This window comes from Ascaphus truei, chromosome 4 (genome assembly GCF_040206685.1).
Source record: "Ascaphus truei isolate aAscTru1 chromosome 4, aAscTru1.hap1, whole genome shotgun sequence".
Lineage (NCBI taxonomy): Eukaryota > Metazoa > Chordata > Amphibia > Anura > Ascaphidae > Ascaphus > Ascaphus truei.
Window position 1 is genome coordinate 62524866 of NC_134486.1, and position 22232 is coordinate 62547097.

Below are 22232 nucleotides of genomic sequence, written 5' to 3' on the forward strand. Positions count from 1 at the left end.
GTAGAAGGGGAGCAGTGAGGAGTAGAAGGGGAGCAGTGAGGAGTAGAAGGGGAGCTGTGAGGAGTAGAATGGGAGCTGTGAGGTGTAGAACGGGAGCTGTGAGGAGCAGAAAGGGAGCTGTGAGGAGTAGAAGGGGAGCAGTGAGGAGTAGAAGGGGAGCTGTGAGGAGTAGAAGGGAGCTCTGACCAGTAGAAGGGAGCAGTGAGGAGTAGAAGGGGAGCAGTGAGGAGTAGAAGGGGAGCAGTGGGGAGTAGAAGGGGAGCAGTGAAGAGTAGAAGGGGATCAGTGAGGAGTAGAAGGGGAGCAGTAAGGAATAGAAGGGGAGCAGTGAGGAGTAGAAGGGGAGCTGTGGGGAGCAGTGAGGAGTAGAAGGGAAGCAGTGAGGAGTAGAAGGGGAGCAGTGAGGAATAGAAAGGGAGCTGTGAGGAGTAGAAGAGGAGCTGTGAGGAGTAGAAGGGGAGCTGTGAGGAGTAGAAGGGAGCTGTGAGGAGTTGAAGGGAGCAGTGAGGAGTTGAAGGGGAGCAGTGAGGAGTAGAAGGGGAGCTGTGAAGAGTAGAAGGGGAGCAGTGAGGAGTAGAAGGGGAGCAGTGAGGAGTAGAAGGGGAGCTGTGAGGAGTAGAAGGGGAGCTGTGAGTAGAAGAAGGGGAGCTTTGAGAAGAAGGGGAGAAGTGAGGGGTAGAAGGTGGGCTGTGAGGAGTAGAGAGGGAGCTGTGAGGAGTAGTGGGGGAGCTGTGAGGAGTAGAAGGGGAGCTGTGAGGGGTAGAAGGGGAGCTGTGAGGAGTAGAGAAGGAGCTGTGAGGAGTAGTGGGGGAGCTGTGAGGAGTAGAAGGGGAGCTGTGAAGAGTAGAAGGGGAGCTGTGAGGAGTAGAAGGGGAGATGTGAGGAGTAGAATGGGAGCTGTGAGGAGAAGGGGAGCTGTGAAGAGGGGGAGAAGGGAATCTGTGATGAGTAGAATTGGAGCTGTGATGAGGAGTAGGGGAGCTGTGAAGAGGAGAAGGGGAGCTGGGAAGAGGAGAAAGGGAGCTGGGAAGAGGAGAAAGGGAGCTGGGAAAAGGTGAGGATATGTGAGCAGGAGGAGAAGGAAGGGGGCTGTGAGAGGGGGGCAGGAATGGGATGCGAGAAGGAAGAGGAGGAGATGGGCGGTGAGGAGGAGGGGCTGAGGAGGGGAAGGGGGACTGTGATGAGGAGGAGGAGGAAGGGAGCTATGAGAAGGGAGGAGCAGGGAGGAAGGGGGCTGAGGGAGATGGGGGAGAGATGGATGGAGTGGGAGTTAGAAAGAGGTGGGGGCTGAGAGATGGAGGGATGGATGGAGGTCGGGCAAGAAAGAGATGGGGGCTGAGAGATGGAGGGGAGTGAAAAAGAGAAGAGGAGGAGAGAGAATGGGGAGAGAAAGAATGGAGGGGAAAGAGACGACATGTATTTTTGTCATGAAAACATATAGGAAATGTCTGGATTTCAATGTCATTTTCCTACTGGATTTTGGTGTCCCATATTTCCAAAACGTAAATGTGGTAACTCTCGGTGCAGGGCCATGCAAGGTGGTGACAACGACAGAGGGAGCACACCCAGGGGGTCCTAACATGAAAGTTAGAACCCACTTGAAGTCGAACCCAAATTCCACACTTAATGTCTCAGTGGGCTCCCTCCATGGCTGCAGTTGCAGCTGCATGGCTGTATGGGAGAAAAGTGAGAGGGAAGGGGGGTGGAAAGTAATGAGAGAAGGGTGGGTGGAAAGAAGTGAGAGAGAAGGAGGGGAGCGTGAGAGAAAGGAGGGGAGTGAGAGATGAGGAGGATTAAAAGAGAAGGGGAGAGTGAGAGGAGGGGGAAGAATGAGAGAAAGAACAGTAGGGGAGAGTGTGAAGAATGAGGGGGTAAGAGGAAGTATGTAGGGGAGGTGTTGGAGAAGAGGGGAGCATGTGGGGGAGAAGCTGGTGAAAAAGTAGGCCGATGGAGGAGAAACTGGTGAGGAGGGGAGCATGTGGGGGGGGCCTACATTAAGTGTGTGGACCGCAAAGCTTACCAAAGCACGTGAAGTTTTACAGATACTATTAATAATATAGAAAATATTATATAACTTAATATATAAACTTTACATAATATATAAACTACATTTTTAAATTGATCAATACAGATGGAAAGCTTTTCCAAGTCAAACATATATATGGTGTGTGCGTGTGTGTGTGTGTGTGTGTGTGTGTGTGTGTGTGTGTGTGCGTGTGTATGTGTCTGTGTGTGTGTGTGTGTGTGTGTGTGTGTGTGTGTGTGTGTGTGTGTGTGTGTGTGTGTGTGTGTGTGTGTGTGTGTGTGTGTGTGTGTGTGTGTGTGTGTGTGTGTGTGTGACACATTTAGTACCATGATCTGCTTCTTAAAGTCTGACTACAGTATATCAAACTTAAAAGTATCTGCATTATATTTTGAAAATTACAAAGCAATAGACAAAGAAACAGTTTAATATTTCAGGGGGATCAGTTCAAGGTTCCTTTCAAATAGCCAAATGATGGTTTATTTGTACAGAGATGAATAAAAACATGGAAATCAATACAATTCAAGAAGGATAACACTAGTCTACTAACCTGACCAATAGGTTCCCTCGTAGTTGCCTTTCCTCTTCTTGAAGTGCTAGTGGCCAATGTTGTAGTGGTTTCCATAATAGATGTGGACATCTCTGACTGCATAGCTGTGGCAGTTGACTCAGTAGTCATAGATGAAGGCACATCACCAACAAGCCTCACATTTCCCTCTATCACGATGTTAGCATCATTTTCAGCTGCCATGTTCAGAACTTTCAAGCCATTGTAGTAAAGGCCAGTAAGCTGACCTTGGAATGGATGTCCCCGTTCTTTGCCACCGATTTTAATTGTTGCTTGGCTATTGAAGATTGTGAGCTGTCGCCCTGCAAAAATAATATTACATACATGCAAAAATGTTGATTGTGAACTCTATATTCTAAAAGGGTGAGCAACAGATTTTTATGGAGTGAATAATGAGTGCAATAAATTATAAGGTAGGAATTAGGCTCATAATTCATTGCTTTTTAATGAGGTGTCTATGATATGCATATCTATCAGAAAGGATTTGTATTTTTTGGATGACTTTCTTTGCTCAAAGGCCAATCAAAGATTTCAAACAAATTATTCAGTATTACAATCATAAGAAAAAAAAAACTCGCCCAGTTGATTTATTATTGAAATGGGTGAATTCAGTTTTTTTTTTTCAAAATAAATGTATATATATATAATTTTTTTTAGAACTAAAGTACTGTAGTGTTAGTTCTAGATAGGCCTGCGTTTGACTATAGAGCGCTATACAATACTGCAGGCCTCATTAGTACTGAAGTTTTTCTGAATACATATTTGGAAACCATACCAAACAATGTTAAAGTATTTCTAGACATACAGTAGTCTTGTATAGCAATGCTTAGCATTGGTTTCTAAATATTCTTCACTGCAGTATCAGACTTTGTTTGCTTCACCATAAGATACATCATTAATGCAGTGAACATATTTTTTTTAAAAAGCAGTGACTGGCGTTCAGCAAGTCTATCAATTAAAATATAAGCATTTTGTTGCAAACGTGACTTGAGGAATGAGACACATACCAATGGTGAAATGATGGAACAGTTTCATTAAACAAAGAAATCCTCAACAACCTTAGCAGTATTATCAAATCACAGATATTGTACATTTGTACGCAGATTGGTTTCTGCACATGAGTAGCATGCACACAATTTAAGTTCTGTTTTAATTAGGGTTTGTTCAAAAATCCCCTTGAAAGGATGCAAATGTTAAAGGGACTTCATTTTGATTGGCAATTCATATTGCCCACTATTTAGGATACCTGTAGTTTAAACCAAGAAAGATATGAAAACTACACACATTTTTAGTTAATAATTTAGATGCTGGAACAGGAAATATAATCTATGAATGATTTAGCATATTTGGTTAAAGTTATCCATGAGTGTCTTCATAGATTGAGTTAGTGGATTATATTTACAGTCCCTTTAACCTCAAGTTAACAGGGTACGATTATTAAACATCTAATGTTTCCAGAAAGGTATAAGAATTATTATACATTGTATGCAAATATTACTATCTACATTTGACTGTTTAAAATGTTTTTAATTTAGTTTTACTGAAAATTTATTTTTTAGTTTTTTTTAGAGTTACAATCAAATACTACTTGGTTATGTTCAAATTATTTTTATTTGAAGTTTTAATCAATGTTTTTTACCTTTGTCGAGTAGCCAATCATCAACTACTCGACCAAGTCGATATGGAATTCGCTGTCTAGCAATCGCCAGGCGTTCGTTATCATTGTTTCCTTTAAAGTTTAAAGAGACATTTCATTGGTTAAAATCTGTAAGGTCAAAGGTTAAAAGTTAATACTTAAAGCTTGAGCTATACAGTTGCCACATGACTTTTTGAAATTTGGATTTTAAAAAAATTGTACCTACAACAGTTCATGTTTCAGACTTGTCATTCATTCATTTATTTTATTTTAGCAAACAAAATTATTCCTATGTTAATTGAAAATTAGAAATCTGCACTTGAACTAGGTTATTAAAATTATGTTATAGACAGACCCAAACAACATATTTAAGCATCATATAATGGCTTTACCCGAAATAGTCAGCGTCTTTTTTGAATTTGTTATTATCTAGTTAAACAAGTTCAGATGTAACATATTTAATTTTGCAGGATACATCCGACCTCTTAATCCAGGTTAGTCATTTAAAAAAAGACCGCAAATCTTACTACCTTTCTCTGGATGTTACCATCAATGCATCCATGTAACGCAGAACTGACAAAAACTAGATACTACGTAGAAAAAAATGAATTTCATCCAGGAGATTCAAAAAATCACATGGTACAAATGCACTGCAAGTTATATTGAAGAAAAGTGTCATTTTAAAACTGTACACTTGTTTACTTTGATATGGAATAAGGATTTGACAAAAGTTATTTCTGTAATATTCAGACACTAATCTAACATCACTGAGTTTCATTCTAATTAAGTTTACATCTCAACTACATGTGGTGCTTCTGAATTATACTACTGGTATCTTTAATTGCTGCAATCTAAAGTAATCTGCTTAATCATTAACAAGGATAAATGCATTAAACATAATAAGGTAATTTTAAGTAAATCTTACAAGACTCAGAGATACGACCATTACAATGGCCATTTAAGGACATTTGGGTAATGCCATTACCTCATTTTGCTTTGCAATCACTTCCAAAAATGCTAACATTTCAATCATCTATCAAATGTCGTCAGATGTACAGAACGACCCGATGACCGCTTTGGAATGTTAATGTTGCAATTACAAGATAAAAAGTTTCTTTCTGCAATCAATAAATATCAATTGCTATTTACATAACTTTCTCTTAAAGAGAATGATACGTTTTCCCTTTCAGTAAAGAGTGACCGATCATGCACGTGCACTGAACACGTTGAGGAAGCCAAATGCACAGTGCGGGTGGATTATGAAACATTCAGTTTTGTCTTTTCTCAGTTCAGCATAGATTAGTCAAATTATTACCCAGGAAAAGACTGTCCCACTACATAAAAGACAAAGGAGCTAATGTTAGTTGTGAAGGGCATTGCTATTCTTATACTTTATAGTGTATTCCCTCCTAATTAAAATACTGCACAGAAAGAGCACTTTGAAATGCTTTTGGAAAGAACTGTGCCCAACATACTCTTCACATTAGAAGGTTACAGAAGGTGGCCTTTGTGCTGCCAATCATAATATAACATGCGGTCTTCACAATTTAGTCTAGAGCAAATTCACATGATTCAGCATTAATATTCTGTTTTAAAAGCAACAGTTTTCTATCTTTACAAAAACTGCAGGGAATAAGAGGCATCAAAATTTGGTATTTTGGTAGCTTGCCCTGCTACTGTTTTTAATAACCAAGAAAGCATTTGCTACATTATATTTGATGGATGAGTATATGGGCACTTGGAGGCATTAATCTCATAGATGCCAGCAGGAATCTGTCCTAGGTTTTCATCTCTGAGGTTCCAAGTCAAATCTGGCCCAGGTCCTAGAGACAACAAAAGAATGGCCACCTGAAATCTATCATCTATGTATTTGGAATTAATCTCCGTACAATTCCAATGGCTAGGTGTAATAAAAATTACCATTACAAATGGTACCCTAGTCGGAAGTTTTTGGAGGAAGGCTTGTGATTTAATCTGTATGTTAAATCTCCTTTCAGTGTTATTAGTATTCCAGAGGGAGTTATGGCTGATTGGAGTGACAGCAAGCGAAGTTAGGTCTCCTGCCATTTATTATACATCTCACATGCAATTATATAGTTCCAATGGGGTTACACATTGATTGAAATATGCACATAAATTCAGAATGCAGGGAGAGATAAAATGCATTCCAAGTGAACATCGGCAAATTGGAGTACTGGTGTCTCTATCAAAAGTACTGTTTACATATTAATTATACATATGAATGAAGGAACTATAAACACAGGTACTATTCAGAAAATACACAATTAGCAAATGTGTTATTCATACAACATTAACACTTTGAAAATGTATGAAATTGACTGCTAGAGCCTTTAAAGTGCAGTTTGTCCAAAAATCTGTTTGGAGAACATCAAGGCACCTAAAATGCAAGTAATAGTAAAAGGTAACTATCGAAAAGCATTGAGTAGCATTAGAAGGCTACATCGACAAATGGTATCTTTTACAATTGGAGAGGGGGGCTGCTCCTGTACTTTACTACTCGTTCAATAAATGATGGATTCAAATAAAGGAATAATACATGTTTTTATTCCATCTCCTCTCAGTCTTCTTCCCTCACTCTATCTAATTATGGCTACATACAGTACTGTAGGTATGATGAGATGGTTAGAAAAATGTGATAACACAAGTTAAATGGTACTTTATTCCACTAAGTTTTTATTTTATGTGATACTGAAACAAATGTGTTACATCTTTAAAATATATTAAAACATGTGTTTACCAACTACTGGGGATTTCTGTGCTTTTATACTGCTTTGGCACAGTTTTTAAAAATGTCACATTTGACTGGAATACCAAACTTAAGAAACATCTTTGATGCTTTCATTTTTTTTTTTTAACTATAAGGGAAATTAGATTGTCCTTGAGAATAAAGAATATTTACGAAATTGTTACAGTGAGTCTGTATTCCTAGATTAAAGCTGCTGTTCAAGCTGCCATTTAAAAAAAAAATCCATTCAATATGTGCATCAATACATTCTGCACACTGACAACTGATTAGCTAAATTGCAGATCAATCCGTTATCCTGTAATCAATCGCTTTGCTCTGGGTTATTTAATTCAGTTATTTCTGCAAAACAGTACCCACGATGCAAATTTCTGTGTGGAAGATCAAAGGACCAAGCAGTTACTAGATACAATTGGTGCACTGCTAGAGAGAGGGCGGGGCTCAAGAGCAAGAGCTTGTTTCAGAAGGGGAAGGGGTGAGACTTTGTAAATGGTTTCTATAGAAACAAAAATGCTTGCTAAATTTGAATACATTAAAAATGTCTTTAAAAATTGTTTGAAAAAAATGCTACAAGTATTATCTCATAATACAGAACTGATTTATTTTTTAAAACACACATGTAGGATATTGCTTGAACTACAGCTTTACCATGAATTTATTAGCAACATTAATTCTAATAAAATGTATCTTTCAAAAGGATCTGGTTTTGTATTATAGTATCCATTAGATACACGCACTACACTAAGATGTGAAGAAGCAATACAATGTGCAAATTAAGCTATCTGTATGCTATCATATTCCATATAAAATATCTTGTGTGATGTTCATTCCTACAAAAGTTTTAGGCGCTGGATATTTGGCATTAGATATCCTTGTCAGTGCTGATATGAAAGTGAACAACTGATGTGCATAAACCTTAATTGAAGACATATATTTGTTGTCAACTGCAAATCATGCATGGCTATGTGAATGAGACTTCTCTTTGTGAAAATAAAACATAGGTCACTGTTTTGTCACAGATTGTAGAGTGACATTGCCTACTTTCACTGAATTGCAAGCACATTTTAAGATGCAATAACAATTTAGCAATTTATGAGACATAGTAAAATTAAAACCTAACTCAAGTAAATTATTTTAAACATTATTACCAATACTACCTTTTTATTTAGTATATCTTTCTACGTACGTATGTTATTGAAAACATTTGTAAGTGAAGATAAAAGCCATACTCCAAGCATTACAACTGCAAATATTTAAGCGAATACATAAAGCCAACAGGAGTTTCTGTGTTATAGTTCCCCCGAAAGGCACTATCACAGCTTACTAAATAACACCTATTGTGCAGTATATTTCACTCACCTCGCTCGGCCCAGGACTAAATAATGATGGCAAATAATATGCTGGCTAATATGGATTTGGAGAGGTAAATCATAGTTTACATCAAGGATTAATCGGATGGTTAAACAAAACCATTGGTCCTGATTTTGTCAGCTGCCACTAAATAAAGCAAGCCTCAAAGTAAAAAAAAACAAAAATTTAGAATCAGGTTTAATCCATGTGTCAAAAACATTTTTGGGGGCGGGTGTATATTTAGAAAGAATTGACTCTCAAAAATGTTAGCTGTCAATGTGTCTCTAAAACAGTAAGTGCATTGATCATTGTACAATAAAGTAAGCGTTCAGAATACAAATGTAGGAATAATGTGTCAGGTCAGATTCCCTTCTTAAGATCCCAGTAACTTGAAATAATAAGGGGTGCCAGGAAAAAGAAGAAAAGGTCAAATTGTTGAAATTAAGTCAATGGTTTTGTGAGATTGACAATGCAAACATCTTTTTTCATATCTTAATATTAGAAGGTCAGGGGAGGTCTTGATGGGAAGTGCCCTAAAATGTATTGCTTTCCTTTCAAAACATATTTACTTTGTCCCTGCTAAAATGTAATGTGCCCTTTTCTCTTCTCACAGAGGTGTTTAGTATTGATATTAAATAACCATTTATTTGAAAGAAAATGCGTGTCAAGGTGTTTCCTAGATATAATAAGGTGCATAAATATATTGTGTTCTTTTAAGTCTTTTTAACTGAACAGTATACACCCATCATCGTGATAATTAAGAAATACTTTTTACCAGCATAATGCATGACATTTAGAGTGTTTTACAAATATCACAGTTTTATGTGATAATATTTTATGTCTTGCATATAATGTATACCCTGTTCACTTATGTAACTGTATTTGTAACCATGTATTATTTTTCTTAATGCCCAGGACATACTTGAAAACGAGAGGTAACTCTCAATGTATTACTTCCAGGTAAAATATTTAACAAATAAATAAATGTGAACTGTATGATTAGCACTCAACTAAATGATGCATCTACTCCATATTCCACCATAAGGTAAATCATAATTTTCCTAAAAAAAAAACTACGGTGTGTAGTAAGTATTAAGGGGAAAGGGTCTTAACAACAGCAATACGTATATAGATATTTTGGTTTCATTTTAAACCCCAGCCTGCCGATCCCACATGCCCTGTACGTCCTGAGCACTAACACGCATGGGGAGCATTGAACATGATTGGCACAGAAGTTGACTCCCCTCCACTTCCACTCAACATCACTGGGGCCAGTTGCGAGCACATGATTGGTACCTCTAGTGATCCTAGAAGATGCTGCTGCTGCTCCTCCTGCACCAAAGGGGTTAATAATATACTACAGTAACAAGTGAATATGGGTCAGAAAGTGTGCCAACTAAAATGGTAAGAAAATATTTTTACATTTCTCTCCTGAAAGTTTGTAGCAGAAGTCAATAAAAATGGATATTTACTATGCTTTCTGCCCATCAAAATAGATTCCTTTTGCAGGTTGCGACACAGTTTATTTAATAAAAATTGAATGTAAACAAAGTTAAATGATACAACCCTACATAATTTGATTTGAAAGTAAACCATAGGTTTATTGTAATATATATGTATATGTTTATTTATATAGCACCACCAATGTACGTAGTGCTTTACAGAGTTATAATTCAGACAGTAGAGGGAGATAATATAAAAAAAGTTACACGTGCATTAAATAGGAAGTTAAACAAAAGGAATTATGGAGCCACTGCCCTAAAGAGCTTACAATCTAAATGTAATAATGGGAGACTAACATAATTCAATAGCAGCAAGTGCAGTAGAGAAGATATTGGATGGGGCAAGTAAGTGCATAGGAGTATGAGAAGAAGCCTTAGGCCTAAATTAACCAAGGGTTTCGATAAAGAGGTGAGATTTTAGGTTTGACTTGAAGAAGGGGAGTTAATTGGATTTGCAAATGCTGGGGGGCGGAAGTTCCACAAGTAGGGGGCTAAAAATATACACTGTTTGACACGTGAGAATGCTGTACATGCAAAAGGAACAGAGAGGAGACAGCCTTCAGCAGAGCATAAGGGGTGAGACGGGTGTAGCGGGAGATTAGAGCTGAGATGTGAGATTGGGTAGCAGAATGTGTAGCCTTCAAGGAAAGAAGTCAAATGTTATGGATAATGCAGAATGTGATTGGGAGCTATTGAAAGGATTTCAGGAGGAGAAGGGCAGAGACAGGCATAGAAGAAAGTGAGATAAATCTTGCAGCAGCATTTTGGATAGATGTATGGGAGGCCCGGAGGCCAGAAAGGAGAGAGTTGTCAAGGATAGTCAAGTTGGGAGATAATGAGGGAATGCATGAGAGTTTTAGTTGTGGAACGACAGGAAGAAAAAAAAAAGCGCATTTTGGATGTTTTGGAGAAATAATCTGCAAAATTGGCATGTTTTCAGAGGCTAGTAAACTTCTGTGTGTAAAAGGTATTCCATGCAGGAAATAATTTATTCAAATGTATCTACATTTTGAAGTTTAGGCTAAGTGAACCAGTCAAAGATTTAACTGACTTTGTCCTTTTAATTCTGGGAACAAATAGCTGATTTTGGGAAAATGTTATGTTGTTTCTTTTTCTCCTTGGCTTGTCTTGAGTTGCATCTGCCTATGCAAATGTCAATGTTTTTTTTTTTTTTTTAGAACATGGCGTACAGGATACTAGTTTATTCTGATTTTAATTTGCCCAAATTGAGCTCTCTCTCTCTCTCTCTCTCTCTCTTCAGGTCCAATGTGCAGACTGACACGTTAAAGAAGCCACCTCCACCCCCACCCACAGTAGCCTATATGAGTCTGAATCAGATAATATTGGTACTTGTTCCCTGAACATGTCTTGCTCGTTATTTTAACTTTTTTTTTTAGTGTTACAAATCAAAATTTAATGACTTCTTCTTTAGCTTCTGTGGTTACCATGGTAACTTGTAGACGGCACTAGGTGCTGGGCAGAGCTCCATTGTAACGTAAAAGACACATCATTTTTTGAGCATCACATTTAGAAAACAAAAAAAGCACTGGAAAGGTTAAGAATCTCTTAAAGTAAGCAAAACAATGCAAAAATAAAAATAAAAACTCCTCTCAATCTGTGCGGACTGCAGCTTCCTAACAGAGTGCCCTCGTGTTGGCATTTGGAAAGAGTTAACATTGATCACTTTCTCTGTCGTTCTGAAATAATGATCACCTTTGTTCAAAATGAAATTTGAAACACATACAGTATGCCCACATAAAAATATTATCTAAATGTGTTTTATAAAATAAGTTTTTATTTTTTAATAGGAGAACTTTATATAACATTGTTTTTTCACTTTAAAACCACTCTTATTTTCAAATGTAAACTTTGCCACTTGCTAGGAACATTCTGTGTTACATGTCTGTAAATTAATTTGTGACAATCCAGAGACAGAAGTGACACCTTCAGCTCTATCAATTTAGATAACTGCTACTCACAAGCCTCTCTTTAATTGCTTACTTTTGTTAGCGTTTTTTAAAAATGATCACAGATGTTTTGTAACTCTGTTATGAAAGGTTTTACTTATTACTAGCCAGAAAACCAAGGGGTTACTTACTAAAGTCTCCCAAAAACTGAGACCAAACCAGTGAAAAACAAAAGTACAATATTAATGAGAGAAAAGGAATCCCATTGCAAGAAATTGGAACTTTTCCTTTAATAAGTCTGGTGTCATTTTGTTTTGCACTGGTCTTACACTAATAATAATAATAATAATAGCATGTTTTTGTATAGCGCTGCTAGTTGTACGCAGCACTTAACAGAGACATTTTGCAGGCACAGGTCCCTGCCCCGTGGAGCTTACAATCTATGTTTTTGGTGCCTGAGGCACAGGGAGATAAAGTGACTTGCCCTAGGTCACAAGGAGCTGGCACCAGGAAATGAGTCATGTTCTTCTGCTTCAAACTGAGTGCAAGTCAGTGTCTTTACCCACTGAGCCACTCCCTCTCCCTTTTTAAATTAAATAACACTCTTAGGTGTCTATGTATTAGCATGATTTTTGTACAACATTTCCCTTTTTAAAAATGGTGTGATATTTATGACGGTCATTTTGTGACTTGTTACATATGGCGCATAGGGGCACATGCATCAAGCGCAACACGAGTAATTCAATCGTTCCAGCCTTAATTGCATTCAAGTCAGTGGGCGTTAATGCTGGAATGGGTGCGATAACTGGCACCGGTGCTTGATGCAGGTGACCCATATCCTTAAATGAAGTCTAATGAATTGTGTGGTGCCGAATATCTGTTGGATACACAGGTGAATTAGACATCAATTACAAAAAAAATTTTAGTTAGTAAATAACGCACATATTGCATGAATTTATTTTAAATATACCATTTATTATTTTTTCAACTTGAATACATTTTAAAGGAGCAATCCAAGTGGGCAAATTTTGTTTATCATTTTTTTCTTTTTACCAGGATTGAAGCATGGGAGCCGAGTCCCCTTAATTTTAGCTCTGGAGACCCCCTGCTTCCGTAGATACTTACCTCCATAATGGATGCCGGTAGACGCTCCACTCGGCTAACAGGGTTCACATAATGGCCGCTTTTCAAAACTCATGAACCCTGTGGGCCAATACGAAGCCGTGACATCAGCCCGTGCTGCTTCCTATTGGCCTGCGGGACATGGGATCTTTAAATTTGCAGGAGATACTGGCACCCCCTCCGGAGGTAAGTATCTCTGGAAGCAAGGGGTCCCTGGAAATTAAATTAATGGGGTCCAAAACAAAAATTGCAAATAAATGTGCCCGCTTCGATTACTCATTTAAAGTACTTTCTTCTTTACAAGGGAAACATACTACAGCTAAACCCCGTTATAACGCGCCTCGTTATACCGCGATTCGGTTATAACGCGGTTTTCCCGTGGCTCCCGTTTTTTTTTAAAAAAAAAAAAAAAAAAAAAAAAAAATTTTTTTTTAAAAAATTTTTTTACATTTTTTTTTTTGCACACTGCACACACTCACTGCACACACACTGCTCATTGCTCACACTGCCACACTGCACACACACTGCACACTGCACACACACTGCTCATTGCTCACACTGACACACTGCACACACTCACTGCACACACACTGCTCATTGCTCACTGCCACACTGCACACACACTGCACACTGCACACACACTGACCACACTCACGCACACTCACACACACTTACGCACACTCACGCACACTTACGCACACTTACAGACACTCACACACACTCACACACACACACACACACACACACTTACACACACTTAGACACTCACACACACTTACACACACTTACACACACTTAGACACTCACAGACACACACTCACACACACTCACACACACTTACACACTCACAGACACTCACACACACTCACACACACTTAGACACTCACAGACACTCACAGACACTCACACACACTCACACACACTTACACACTCACAGACACTCACACACACTTACACACACACTCAGACACTTACCCACACTCACACACCCATATACACACACACACTTTCTCTCCCATATATACATACACACACACTCTCTCACTCTACACAGACGGGCCGCGACCAGCACCACCACCCGCTCCCCCCCCTCCTCCCGCGCAGGCAGCGGGAGCACCGGGGACAGCGGTGGGGAGAAGAAACCCCCCGCTACAACCTCCATGCAGGCAGCATGGTTCTGAGGTAAGCGGCGACCTGAGGGGACATCCCCACTCCCATCTCCTGCCCCGCGGCCTGTCCCGAGGTGACAGGGGGAAGCGGGGACAGGAGAGACATCCCCGCTCCCATCTCCTGCCCCGCGGCCTGTCCCGAGGTGACAGGGGGAAGCGGGGACAGGAGAGACATCCCCGCTCCCATCTCCTGCCCCGCGGCCTGTCCCGAGGTGACAGGGGGAAGCGGGGACAGGAGGGACATCCCCGCTCCCATCTCCTGCCCCGCGGCCTGTCCCGAGGTGACAGGGGGAAGCGGGGACAGGAGAGACATCCCCGCTCCCATCTCCTGCCCCGCGGCCTGTCCCGAGGTGACAGGGGGAAGCGGGGACAGGAGAGACATCCCCGCTCCCATCTCCTGCCCCGCGGCCTGTCCCGAGGTGACAGGGGGAAGCGGGGACAGGAGGGACATCCCCGCTCCCATCTCCTGCCCCGCGGCCTGTCCCGAGGTGACAGGGGGAAGCGGGGACAGGAGAGACATCCCCGCTCCCATCTCCTGCCCCGCGGCCTGTCCCGAGGTGACAGGGGGAAGCGGGGACAGGAGAGACATCCCCGCTCCCATCTCCTGCCCCGCGGCCTGTCCCGCGGTGACAGGGGGAAGCGGGGAGCGGAGGGACATGCCCGCTCCCATCTCCTGTCCCGCGGGATGAATATGCGCTAAAGCGCGGCGGCCATTTTTTTTTCTCGCGACCCCGTTAGTAACGCGGTGGTCTCGGGGTGGACCCCGAGACCCGCGTTATAACGGGGTTTAGCTGTATTTAGATAATAAATCATTTTATTATAGACAATATGTTTCATTATGTTTTTAATTACACCGTTATAATTGTATTATTTAATTTGTTTACACTTAAACAGAGGACTGTATATCCTTAAAAAGAGAAAAGAAGAATGTTGCATGTAACACAGGATTTCAGCAGGAGAGAAGAAAAGACACATTTAGGAGAAAGATGAGAGGCTGAAAGGCCAGACAGTAGGTGGTTACAATAGTCAAGATGGGAAAGATTAAGGGCATGCATAGAGCCAGCAAGGATACAAGCAGAGGGCAGAGGGCCATTCACTGGCAGAGGGCCATTCAAGATATGGATGGATACTGTAAACATACAGTATTACATTTTGTTAATATATAGACTAAAGCAGGGGTGTGCAAACTGGGGGGCGCGGCCTTTACAGAGACACCGAGCTCTTCCCCACAATATTTAAATAAAATGTCGGGGGAGTGCACAAAGCTTCTGCAACTGCTTCTTACCTGCTCTTCAGTGGCTTCTGGGGATGCGTCGCCATTACAAAGTGGCGTCAAATGGCGCTGATGGGTCAAATGGTAATGCGTTGCCATGGCAATGCCACGTCATATAACGTTGTGACGTTAATTGACACAGCTGATGCCGGAGAGAAGGTAAGAGGTGGGCGTGGGCAGGGGGGCACAAAGAAAAAAGTTTGAGCACCCCTGGAAAATTAGCATCTGTGCTAAATCAATACGTTTTGTTGATACATAGGGGATTATGCATAACGACCCGGCGCGATCGCACGGAATGATGCACAGATCTGTGCTATTGCAGCTTACTGAATAAGCCCTATTGTGCTATAAGCACTTATAAGTATGGGCTAACAAACAGACTTTGGAGGTTTTATGCCATTTTTGGTGCAATTTCAACTAACTTTTTGATGCGCATCCAAATGATTTTAATATATATTTATATAATTTACATATGGGCCTCACTTCTTCCTCTTTTAACACCTGTTTACTGCAAAATGTACTGAACAAACAAAACATATTACTGATGATTACCAAGAACATTGAAAACATAAGTACATACTGTAGACGTACATATGCAAAATATATATATATTTAGGTTTTCCAACATCAAGTTAAAGCAAAATATTTACTTTACCACTTTTGGTACATGTAGACTACTTAGTGCCCTATTCGCAAAGTCCTGAAACTTGGCATACACTATTATGCAAAGCTAATCTGTGTGTTTGTGTATACTTGCATCAGATAAATGTACAAGATGACTTCCAAGAAACTGAACAAGGTGGTTATAATACTTGTAAATTGATTAACTAGTGGAATCTAAAATAAATATTACAAATAATATGAATTGCTGGTCTAGTTGAAAGAAATGTAAATAATGATATGAACTTGTATGCTGTAAAAATGAGATGCAAAGTCCCAAATGCTACCAGTGACGTTGTAGGAATGTGAAGCATTAGAACATTTTCTTATTCACAGTGACATACTGTAGTAGTTAAAATTGCTGTCCTACTATGAATTTAACCAAAAGCGGAGTTTGAGCTACCTCCCATTCAGAGCATTTTCGTTTCTGAAAAGATGATGACAATGTTTCCCTTCTGGGATTTCTATCTTGCCTTTAAATGTTACTTTCATTGTATAGACCTTAATACTAGGAACTGCATCTTGAAAGAACTGATAGCAAGTAAGAGTGTGGTTTGGGACTGTAGTCTGTTAACAGACTGAGCAATCTCCATTTCCCATTGACAGATCATTTTCACACAATACGTCAGTGTAAAGAAATAATACCTATATTATAGAAATGAACAACGGCAAACTAGAAACATTGTGTCCGGCATTTAGTTAAAATTCCCACCAATCAGTCTGCCTCCCCATGGGCTATGTGATATTCAAGAAAAAATCATCAATAGGAAAGGTTGCATTTACAGCACACAAGGTCCTTAATTAAGCCTAACTATACTCAAAATGCTAAGAACACAACAAAAGATATTTGTTATGGTTATTCTTTTTATCATTAATCTTCATTACATTTACAGGACAGTAGAAATAATTAGTCTCTGCTCTCTTACAGGATCATTTATGATATTCAAGGCATAGGGGTGTAAGCATTAAAAATTTTTGGAGCAAAATGCATCTTGTATCAGAGTAGCACTGTATGCTCCAAATTTGTTCAACAGATGTAGTTGCTGTTAACGCTCCTGCTGACGTGTTGCAGCGAGACACACACAATGCGCCAGCTGCAGTCAACATTGTGTATTCATTAGATGTTGTGCAAAAAGGGATGGGGCTATTGCACTATTGCACCCACTGGCATGCCAGCTGGTTGAATAACGCCTTCTGCATCTGTATATACATCAGCTTGTAATCTGGGTTGTTTCAATACAAGAAGTTCAACAGATTATTATTATTATTATGGTATGTATAAAATTCTATGCATTACTGCAGAGGTGGGCAAACTGGGGGGCGCAATACTTTTTTGGGGGGCCGCAGCATTTAAAGAGGCCCCGCGCTGAGAGCGCGAGGTCTCTGTAATTCACTTAACTGGCTTCAGTCCACACGTCTCCATGGCAACGCGACATCATTGACGCCCATTGGCATGGAGACGCAAAGGATGCAGCGGGTCACTTGATGTCACATGACCCAACGGTGTCATTTGACGCCACATTAGAGGTAAGGAGGGGGCGTAACACAGGGGGAGAGCAGGTAGGGGGGGCGCAGCACAGGAAGTTTGCGTACCCCTGCATCACTGAATATCTTTTTTCTTCCTTTAGTCAGTGTCAAAATATTTGTTAAGTATTAGGTTCAGTTAATTTCTGTATAATATACTATGTTTCCTAAATTTGACACAACAACAAAGAGAAAATGGTGCCGTTAATCAAAGCAAACATTTTTGTGTGTTGCTCAATGTATGTATGTATATCTTTATTTACATAGCGCCATCCAGCTACATAGCACTTCACAGCAGTAATACACGTGACATAATAATATAACACATAGTGGGAATAAGCGCCTCAGACATCACAGCAACAATAGGAAAGTGAGTCCCTGCTTCAAAGAGCTTACAATCTACATGGTAATTAGGGAGGATTTAAAGAGAGGAGGTGATACAGTATACCATAAAGTCAGTTAATGTACCTGTTAATAAATGTAAAAAAATGAAACAACATACAATAATATGCCTTTCAGATATAAATGACATTGTAATTTTTACTCAACTAGACTAAACAATCATCAGCAAGTTAAAGTAAAGGATGCCATCATGTGCACACCAGTAAATATCATCGTGTGTTACCTTGGTTTTATGATCATAAGTATGTTTGAACCTCAAAGTTAGACATTTACTGTCCCAAACTGGAGACAATTCAGGTGTTTTGAACATGTGCTGCTTCTGTCCCTGGCTGTATCAGCTTATATTCTAAATGTTATACATGGTTAGCCATAAGTTAACAGGAACAACAAAAGGGAGGTCACTGCTTGGAAGAGGCCTTGCGAGCAAAACACCAGAGGCAGAAGTACTAATAGAGAATGGCATTTCTGAGATACAAATCTGTTCTGTGTCAGAAGAGCAGTGCCAGCAGTAGCCCATGGCCAAGAGAAGCTTTGGACTTTTCAGTCTAAAAGTGGCATTTCAATTTGGGTATTTATGCCTTGGAGATATTTTACTGTAAAACAGTAATCTTCCTCAAATGGTGATGCTTAAACTTGCACACACACTTTCTTTGAATGCTTTTGGCAAGGTATGCAGATCCTCTAAATAACGAAAGCAGATGCTCAGGGAGATGACACCAGATGGGTGCTTTAGTATTGAGGAACCACAGTATTCTGAGCCGTCCAAATCATGAGACAATGACATTGTGTGCCCTTTTCATGATGATGAGGTGTTCTTCAGAAATGTAATGGATGTTTCTGCCATATTCGCTATATTTTCCCATTACAACCCATGTAATAACATGTATTGATTACAGTCCAATAGCTAGAAATGTTCAAGGGTTCCATCTAGTGAGTCAACCAGAGACCTTCCACATTGGAAACAACATCATGTAATTTATTAAAGAAGTGGGTATTTTCTTTTCCTCGCTGATATTATTCAATTCGCCAATTTTAAAATGTATGGAGAAGGCATGAAGTACAGATGTATGCACCTTTTTCATAAATTATTGTGTGGGTGCAAAAATAATTCTATTTTGCAGCTTTCATTGAAGTTGCAAAGTATAGAAACATGACACCTTTTTTATGTAGTCTGAAAGTCGCAACCCTAATAAAATAATTAATTTCAAACCCTTTTACATATTTATATTGGTACCTTTAAATAAATATTGATCATCTTAATCTCTCAAGAAACATAAACATAAAAATGTCTTATGTAGTTGATTTGAACGTTTATATATTTACTTAAATATTATTTTAAAGATTTTTAAAATATCTTAACAATACATGACTGACAACTTAAATTGTACCCTGTTTGCGTCAGGGATTCTCTACTGACATTTAGGGCCTTATTCAGAGAGGGTTCATAAAAAAATCGCCAGGGAATTTAAAATGGGTTTTTTTTGGGCATTGCTATCACAGTATTCAGAAAGGCTCGAATACCAGTGATAGCAAAATGCCCAAAACGGGCGAGTTGCTGCCAGCGAGAGCATCGAGCCTCTGAAAACGCAAAAACCAGCGATTCATTTCTGCTGCAGAGAGAGCGGCTCAGAGAGCCGCCTCTCCCGCTGAAATGTCACCCGAAAATTATTTAAATATACATTTCTTTAATACGCGTCACGTGACCGGGACATTTCCTTGCATAGGAGATACCGGCACCCCATAAAGAGGCCTGTATCTCGGTAAGCAGGGGGTCCCCGGACATAAAACCAACGTGGTTCAGCTCCGGAGACCCCCTGCACCTCTACACTATTAAATAAATGTATATTTAAATAAATATTTAAAAACATCAATACACGCCCCCCCCCCTCCGCCCAAACCCATACAGTACAGTAATGGGCAAAATAACTATTATCCAGATATGGATAATAGATTATTTGCCCATTATTAAACCCTGCATTAGCATACATAAATCAAATAAATAAATAAAGTTATACTTACCACAACAGCAGGTCCCTCTGTCCTCCGTTGCCAGAAAGCATATATACAAAATAAATACATTCTAATGGCCCCTAACCCCTTAATAACCTTAGCGGTTCCTAACCGCTATAGTCATTAAGGGGTTAACCCACCCTGACCCGGGAGGCCTAAGCACCCACCCCAGACTGACTATACCCACCCTATACCCATTGAGTAGTATAGTGGTACATCATACCCATATAATAATAATAATATGGGCATGATAAGCCTCTATAGCACTCAATGGGCACCCTAATAAAAATACAGTAACACACAAGACACACAGTAATAAAACGTAACTAAACTCCAAAAAAACACACTTCACTAAATAAAAACAGTAGCCAGCTAATCCAATCAATAGAAGCAATTACAACATCAACAATGAATTAATTCAAGCATTACCCAATCAAACCAATTAATCCCTAAACCAACTCAAAATGAATAGTAACACTAACCAATGGAAACAATGAATTAATCCAACATTAATGAATGTAACCATTAAAAGACAAAGAAATAAATTAAAACAATCTCTGAAGTATCCATAAAACACATGAGCTAACATAATATAACATTAAGTACAAGCAAACACCAATCGCAAAGCTTTTATTACATTAACCATAAACAATCACATCCACATCAATAACTGCAATAACAAGCGAGAAATTCCCCCACATATTGGCATAATAATGTATTAATCTGTACCCTAAAGAGGTACAGATTAATATATTATCAGTCAATGTGCCTCCCCCCAAAAATAAAAATAAAAACCCAAAGAATACACCTGTAAAAAGAGACATTTACAAACATTGAATATCTTACTTACCATTAGAAGCGGTGGCCCTCCGACTCCCAGGGTAACAGGAAGCTCACGTACCTTGAAGGCCTCCAACAGCATCCGATGCCATCCGCCATGAAGATCCTGCTCAGGTACCGCAATCTTCTTTTTTCTTTCTTTACTCACCGTCTTCTATCTTCATCTGTCACCATTTCTTGATCTTCTTTATCTTCTTTCTTCATCTGTCAATCCAAAAAACCCCATGTTAAATCCCAGCCGATGCTGTCTCGTCGGCTTCTTGGGCTGAAATGAGGCGTCACGGCCTTAAATATGGCTTGTGATGTCACATTTACCCTCACAATGGTTAACAGCCACCTGATTGGCTGTTAAAACCATGTGCAGACTTAAAAAAATTGTTTTTGCCGTGACGTCACTTAAAGGGAATGATGCCAGCCAATCAGAATGGCTGTGCTTCATTTACCTTTAACATGACGTCGGTAAATCCAAGATGGCCGCTGTGTCACAAGGTATTTCAGCCAATCAGCATGTGGAATTGGTTCCCACAATCTGATTGGCTGAAAAACCTTGTGACACAGCGGCCATCTTGGATTTACCGACGTCATGTTAAAGGTAAATGAAGCACAGCCATTCTGATTGGCTGGCATCATTCCCTTTAAGTGACGTCACGGCAAAAAAAAATTTTTTTAAGTCTGCACATAGTTATAACAGCCAATCAGGTGGCTGTTAACCATTGTGAGGGTAAATGTGACGTCACAAGCCATATTTAAGGCCATGACGCCTCATTTGAGCCCAAGAAGCCGACGAGACAGCATCGGCTGGGATTTAACATTGGGTTTTTTGGATTGACAGATGAAGAAAGAAGATAAAGAAGATCAAGAAATGGTGACAGATGAAGATAGAAGATGGTGAGTAAAGAAAGAAAAAAGAAGATTGCGGTACCTGAGCAGGATCTTCATGGCGGATGGCATCGGATGCTGTTGGAGGCCTTCAAGGTACGTGAGCTTCCTGTTACCCCGGGAGTCGGAGGGCCACCGCTTCTAATGGTAAGTAAGATATTCAATGTTTGTAAATGTCTCTTTTACAGGTGTATTCTTTGGGTTTTTATTTTTATTTTTGGGGGGAGGCACATTGACTGATAATATATTAATCTGTACCTCTTTAGGGTACAGATTAATACATTATTATGCCAATATTTGGGGGGCATTTCTCGCTTGTTATTGCAGTTATTGATGTGGATGTGATTGTTTATGGTTAATGTAATAAAAGCTTTGCGATTGGTGTTCGCTTGTATTTAATGTTATATTATGTTAGCTCATGTGTTTTATGGATACTTCAGAGATTGTTTTAATTTATTTATTTGTCTTTTAATGGTTACATTCATTAATGTTGGATTAATTCATTGTTTCCATTGGTTAGTGTTACTATTCATTTTGAGTTGGTTTAGGGATTAATTGGTTTGATTGGGTAATGCTTGAATTAATTCATTGTTGATGTTGTAA

At 39.5% G+C, this 22232-nt stretch overlaps 1 protein-coding gene across 46 annotated transcripts in view; it reads right to left on the reverse strand.

Moving 5' to 3' along the window:
- Positions 1-22232, reverse strand: part of NRXN1 (neurexin 1) — a 1413358-nt gene that overhangs the window by 135025 nt on the left and 1256101 nt on the right. For 30 of the 46 annotated variants that reach the window (XM_075595903.1, XM_075595905.1, XM_075595904.1 and 27 more), the window contains 2 exons: positions 4231-4320; positions 2574-2893 (listed from right to left, as the gene is read on the reverse strand). In XM_075595903.1, the coding sequence (XP_075452018.1) occupies positions 2574-2893; positions 4231-4320 (410 nt within the window). The remainder of the gene's footprint in view (positions 1-2573; positions 2894-4230; positions 4321-22232) is intronic. The other 16 variants (XM_075595907.1, XM_075595906.1, XM_075595923.1 and 13 more) reach the window with 1 other exon arrangement.